General features: G+C 37.0%; 1 protein-coding gene across 1 annotated transcript; it reads right to left on the bottom strand.

Moving 5' to 3' along the window:
• Nucleotides 1-4,732: 4,732 nt before the first annotated feature.
• Nucleotides 4,733-5,656, bottom strand: LOC144639619 (histamine H2 receptor-like). The gene has a single exon (XM_078498911.1). It carries the CDS (start codon nt 5,654-5,656, stop codon nt 4,733-4,735), a length of 924 nt encoding a protein of 307 aa, XP_078355037.1.
• Nucleotides 5,657-6,702: the final 1,046 nt, after the last annotated feature.

Genomic DNA, 6,702 nt, shown 5'->3' with positions numbered 1-6,702 from the left:
TTTCACCGCGGTCAAACGTCTCAGGCAGCTTTTCTTTCTATTTCGGGCTGTTTCATTCATTTTGAAGTGTAAGTTTGAGCAAAGATAGATAAAATAGCTCCTGAGTGTAAACATATTCCTATTTCCTCAGGTAAACGAGTGTTTTTACTTTTTAAATGTTCCGCATCCGAGCAAAGTGCTTTGACAAAATGGCGCTGACAAGTCCGCATATCGCTATTTTCAAACACGTAGAACTTTTTTAGTAAAGCTCCAAAAAACTTAGTAAATCGTCAGGATACCGGTAATGTTTTGAACTTTGAACTGTGAAAATTAAAACCTTATCTTTGAAGTACTTTTCTTGTTTTTTGCATATTTCTGACGTTTGACCGCGGTCGACGGAGGAGTTAGCTACTTACAGTAATACTGCGCCACCGTGAGAATCACAGCAATGGAAAGGACAAGCGTAGATGTCCGCATGACGACAGTCATTTAATCAGAAGCTTTCACCAGGACTAAAATAATGTTCGCAGTAAATGACAGACATATTTTGGTTGTGACGTTTGTTACGCTATACTAACTTTGAGTCCTTTCTGTCTGGTGAACTTAATGTTTTCTTCTGAAATGATCCCCGCCCCCAATAACATATATTACAATGTGTGTTAACAGGTGGATATTGCTGAAATTCACGGTGATGTGATTTAACTGACGTGAAAAAGTCGTTTAAAAACATCGACAAAAAAATTCTACTTCTTTTTTTTTCTATATATTTACTCGAAGTCGATTATGATGAATGAAAATGGTCTGATAAATATTTACGTGTTTACTTCGGCTAAAATAATTACCTCGACTAAAATAATGTTCGCAGACAGACATATTTTGGTTGTGACGTTTGTTACGCTATACTAACTTTGAGTCCTTTCTGTCCGGTGAACTTAATATTTTTTCTCTGAAATGATCCACGCCCCCAATGACATATATTACAACGTGCGTTAACAGGTGGATATTGCTGAAATTCACGGTGATGTGATTTAACTGACGTGAAAAAGTCGTTAAAAAACATCGACAGAAAAATTCTACTTCTTTTATATATATTTACTCGAAGTCGATTATGATGTATGAAAATGGCCTGATAAATATTTACGTGTTTACTTCGGCGTGCAGGTAAATATCTCACTATATCTATTAGTATTACGTTTGTCTTGATCGAAACCAAATATTATCTTCCACGAACGTACACAAATCTGAGACAATCAAAAGTGATAGGAGTAAGGAATGATGGGAATAATTATCGGCCGGTCTCAGTCCTTCCCCTAGAAACAAAGGTCATGAACTGAAGCGTGTCATTCAAGTCCAACTCCTGGCCCTTTTAACTGTGTATGACTCACTGTCAGTCTGCCAATCAGGTTTCCGAAAGAAACACTCTACAGAAAGGTCTTGTAGAAAGAGTACCTGAATTTACTTATTTTGGTGTTGTATTGACAGTGTTCCAGTTACGTTTTTGAAGCAAGGGGTCACAAAATTTATCAGACGGTTCAACCAACCTGGTGTATGTAGCGCCTTGTTAGGGGGAAAGGGTCGGGGAAAAAATTCTCTTTTTGCAGGGGTGGAGTCTGCGGGCACTTCACGAGAAACATTTTAGCATTTGTGCTAAAAATGAAAATAACACTGATTAAAATTAAAATTACCTACTTAAGTTATAAAATAATAAAAAAACAACAACTAAAAAGAGGAAAAGAGAAGATTTAATGAACAGAGCGGAACTCTTTTATTAAGCTACAGGAGGAGAAACGTTTGAAAAGGGGGGAAGTTAATAGTTAATAATAACAGTTAAAGAAAAACTTGAGAAATAATTGAGGCGTGTCGTATTGACATTGCGACAGACCGATTACCGTTTAAGACTCGAAACGTAAAAGCCTTCGCTCTGATTCCATTCGCCCCCAAACCGGTGAAAAAAGACACAGGAACGCAGGTCAATAAGAACATTTTTATTTTCAGATTATGAATAACGTATTCAGCGTTTGGGTCCCCTGTGCCTATAACAAACTTCTTAAAAACTTCAACAGGAATGCATTTTGCCATCTCAAATTACCGCGCACTCCCGTACCAGTACCTTCACAAATTTATCTTAACTACCACAGTAGCCTGCGTTGCAGACAAACAAAACCCCCGGTTATATAACCGGGGTTTTGTTTGTCTGCAATGAAGGCTACTACCACGGTCACTGTCGAAGTTGAGATATATTTGTGTTTCTGGTGAATAAGGAAAAAGTCTCATAGTTGTTTGTGGGAACACAATAAGATTTTTTTTTTAAATTACCAAGTTGTTAAGATGAACATGACAAAGATAACCTAAAAATGATAAATCACTAGACAAAAGAAATTTGGCTAATGAATTTATTAATGAGCAAGGGTCCCGCGCGACCTTAAGAGAGAGTTGACCGTATAGAGCCTTAGCAAACAAAGATTTTTGCGGTCGCTTGTTCACTTTTTGTTCCTGCTGTAAACTTCCTCTCCGCCCCTCTCTAGCTGAGTCAAAATCAGCGATCGAAGCTTTAATAAAAGCCCTGGGTTTATGCAACTTGGGCCTATTAGAACAAACTGATAAGGACGGACAAGTTGAGGGTAACTGACTTTACATGTTTTTTGAAAACCTGAGGGAAAACTCTAGTTCTTGGGAAACTTGCTGGATGCGGGGATCCGGGATCTATTACAGTATTTGAATTGTCCAAAGACGAAGCAAACAAAACTTGCATAAACAGTAGAATGAATTTACTCCAAAAACATAACCAAAGAATATTTTACAAGGCACTTCTATTTATTCACAAAGTACTATTGACGCTATTTTTTTCGAAAACATAAACAAGATTTCCTTTGAACCATTATTAGCTAACGTTGATCTTAGCTCTGAATATTAATTTACAAAACTGAGCAGGTGGATTACAGCTTTCTAATGGTTATATTTACGATTAAACACTGCTTTCATAGTTATGATTTAACGGACAGTAAACCCAAGGGCGCGCAGGTACTAGTTTGGCTAATGAACTGTAAAGCATAAACTTGCCAAAACAATATTTCTACGTAGTTCTTCGTTGGATTTTGGATGCTTGTAACTGAATAAAACTTGATCATCGTAATCAGTTCTCTTCTAAAAGGTACGCTCTGATTCAAATCGCCCCCAAACCGGTGAAAAAAGACACAGGAACGCAGGTCAATAAGAACATTTTTATTTTGGGTCCCCTGTGCCTATAGCAAACTTCTTAAAAACTTCAACAGGAATGCATTTTGCCATCTCAAATTACCGTGCACTTCCGTAATAGTACCTTCACAAATTTATCTCAACTACCACAGTAACTGTCGTTGTTGAGATATATTTGTGTTTCTGGTGAATAAGGAAAAAGTCTCATAGTTGTTTGTGGGAACACAATAAGATTTTTTTTAAAATTATCAAGTTGTTAAGATGAACATGTCAAAGATAACCTAAAAATGATAAATCACTGGACAAAGACAATTATTTCGAGTAACACGTCATGCAAGGAATGCAAAATTTTATCGTTTCCAATTGCCGCAAACCAATCAGAGTTGTTTTTTGATTGACAGTTTTGCGAAGTGTAGTCGAGCACGCGTTGTGAATTGACATGTGACTTTCCTCGCTCGTTAAATTGGCTATGTTTTCAGTGTTGTCAGGAATTTCCCGAGACTAACCGTTGTTGTTATCATTCGCTTTGCCATGGTTTGTCTATGATACAATCAATGCTGTGATTGAAACATTTTTCGCACTCTGATCGTTCTTGGTGAAATTCAACAAAATTTTCAACTTCCGTTCGTGCTGGCCTTTTATTAACTTGGCGTGCACGTGTTGAATGCAATCCGCTGGTTGCTGTCAAGATTAGGATTGCAGGCCTCTCTTAGACCCATAACAATTTTAAAATAGCTTGGCACTATCATAATGTTTTTAGTAGGTTGAATAAAGTTATGCTGACATACTCACAGCTGTGAAAGGATTTTTTGGTTTTTGAGCATATCCCCCAACACAGTTCCTGCCAGTGGCCCAAGCAGAAAACGGGAAAACGTCTCCCTATAGCTATAGAGTGTTCTGAATAACTTGGAAATTATAAATATTTATGCAAATGATAATCAACAAAATTTTATCTGTATTTTTTGTCTTTTTCAGGGTTTACACAAGTACTGGCATTTTCTCAGAGAGTTGCAGACACAGAGAAAGATAAATGAACAATCAGATTTATTTATTATCCTTTCATTGCATTTACAACAAATACTTAAGTCCATGTACTAACACTGTATATGGACAGGTGTAATTTTGAATTTAATGAAAAATGCTAGTTTAATAGAGGTCGGACTGTAGTTCACTCGGTGCAACAAAGATTTAAGGACATGTTAGACCGAAAAAAAAACATTCTGATTGGCTAAGACTTACAATTCTTGTGGAGCTCATTAGAAGAGCACAACCCTTTATCGTGTTTCACTTATTCTGAAACTATGTTTGTTTTAAGTACAAAACTGACAGACAATAAGGGATGGACCATTATTTTCTTGGAGAGGGGGATGAGCATATTTTTCGTTCGTTTGAGTTGAACCAACAACAACCGTTGTAAACTATTGACGAAGCCTTCGCTTGGGTTGTCTGTGGTACCACCCAAAAGCAAAAACCACTGATGTTCACGTTTTTTTGTTTCGAACATCCTGACTTGCTACAAGATGAGAATGACATGCCACTGTAGGAAGGAAAGCCATCATCAATGTAATGTTACAAAGTTAAAAAGAGCGTGTAAATCAGCCTTGACATTTTCTTTAAGTTCTTTGATCTTCCAACAGTAAAGAATAGGATTTAAAGACGAATTAAAATAAATTGCAATGACGCTAAAATGTAGTGCAAATCGAGTAGCATTATTCAGTCCCATGACAATTATCGCAAACAAGGATGACAAATACGGCACGTAGCACAACAGAAGAATACCATAAATCCATAACATGTTATTTACAGTTCTCTTGTACTGAGCCACATTAAAGTCAGTCGAGTCACGGAAGTTCGCCTGCTGGTGAATTTGTGCAACATGGTGGCGAAAACCACGATAAATAGTGAGATAGCACAGAGGTGTTATAAGGCAACACATAAACATTCCCACTGCCCCAGAAATCAAATTGATCGGCCCATTCCAAAACCAGGATCCCGACCAAAATGCTGCGAGGATCCACTCTATAACAAGAACGCAAACAACTCGTCTAAGTTTCACGCGTTCTCGGTATCTCAAACGAAGACGAAAGGCGTGATATCGATCAATGGCAATTGTAGCAATGGTCACTAAAGATACCGCTCCAATAAAGTTTGATGTCCTCGCGTATGTGATAGCTATAACACAGTAATACCTGGGCAGTTCCAAGATGACCATCAAGTAGTAAGCAATAAACAACGGATCAACAACTATTCCAACGAAAAGATCAGTCAAAGCCAAACTACATAGCAGAGCTTTTGATGGAGGATGTAGAGATTGACACTTGCGAAGAGCAAATAGTATCACGATGTTGCCCGTAGTCGACGAAATGGATCCACTTATGATCACAACACAGGCAAAGATGTAGATAGTCTTCGAGAATTGTTGCGCGGCGGGATAATAGTGAGTGCTGGTAGAACTGCAGAATGATCCAGACGACTCAGCCATTTTTGAAGAGTGTCACATGCATGGTCTTAGGAAGAGCATGTTTTTGAAAGATATCATTTTTAGAGAAAGCAGTAATGTTATTTTTCTTTTTCTTAAGATTTTTTAGTCTTGTTACCCTCGGTCTCTAATCTGTTATCTATCGCTTTTCTTTTGCTAGTCCAAGACAAACTTTGTATATTCAAAAAAATTGAAATAAAATAAGATCGCTGTTACGGTAGGTAGCTGTTATATTTGCCTATTTATCCCCCTTGTGTCTCAGTCCTGGCGGGAATCTTTGTTCACTAAATATATAAAATTGTTCCTCCATTGAAATAAGGCAATTCATGAAAGGATATTTCCTGTTGCACCTGTTCCTTTTGTTAGATCTGTTTCTAATAACCATCATGAATGGTAAATGTAATAACTCGTAGTGATATAGAAGGCATTAAGACGGAATCACTAGGCAGTCGAGTAATATTTATTAAAGTTGGACAAAAATCAATTTCCAGAATAATTTAAATCCTATTGCGTTATTTCCTACCCTTAATAAAAGGTAAAGATGTAAATAATTATCCGTGATAACACCAACAACAATTTCTTATCAGAGTCTGAGAAAATGAATTTCAAAGTTTACATGGTATGGGCAAAATCTCACGTGTAGCCATTTTGTAAATTCGTCTTAAGCGATTCAGTGGAATTCAGCGGAACTTCAAAATGTGTTTTCGATGTGTGGTGTTGTTAGAAAAGATTTCTTTGATAAGATATTTGAAGCAGTAACAAAAAGTTTGCAATAAGGTGGAAATAATTTTGGTACAACAATTTCTTATCAGAGTCTAAGAAAATGATATTTAAAGTTCACAAGCTATGGGCAAAAGCTTACATCTTTTAAGCGATTCAGTGGAATTCAGCGGAACTACAAAATGTGCTTTCGATGTGCGGTGTTGTTAGAAAAGATTTCTTTCAATAAGATATTTGGACCAGTAACACAAAAGCTTGCAATCAGGTATAAATAGTTTTGGTACATAATTTTGTCCAATAACTACTCGATGTCCTGGCGGATTTCCTCT

Source organism: Oculina patagonica, unplaced genomic scaffold (genome assembly GCF_052425735.1).
Source record: "Oculina patagonica isolate OP01 unplaced genomic scaffold, crgOcupat unplaced1121, whole genome shotgun sequence".
NCBI classification, from domain to species: Eukaryota; Metazoa; Cnidaria; class Anthozoa; order Scleractinia; family Oculinidae; genus Oculina; species Oculina patagonica.
The sequence above is the reverse complement of the archived record's forward strand: the minus strand, read 5'-3'. Positions and strand labels throughout refer to the sequence as shown.

Bases quoted from the DNA above. Each gene is read 5' to 3' on its own strand.
- LOC144639619 (XM_078498911.1), bottom strand. From the start codon at position 5,656: ATGGCTGAGTCGTCTGGATCATTCTGCAGTTCTACCAGCACTCACTAT.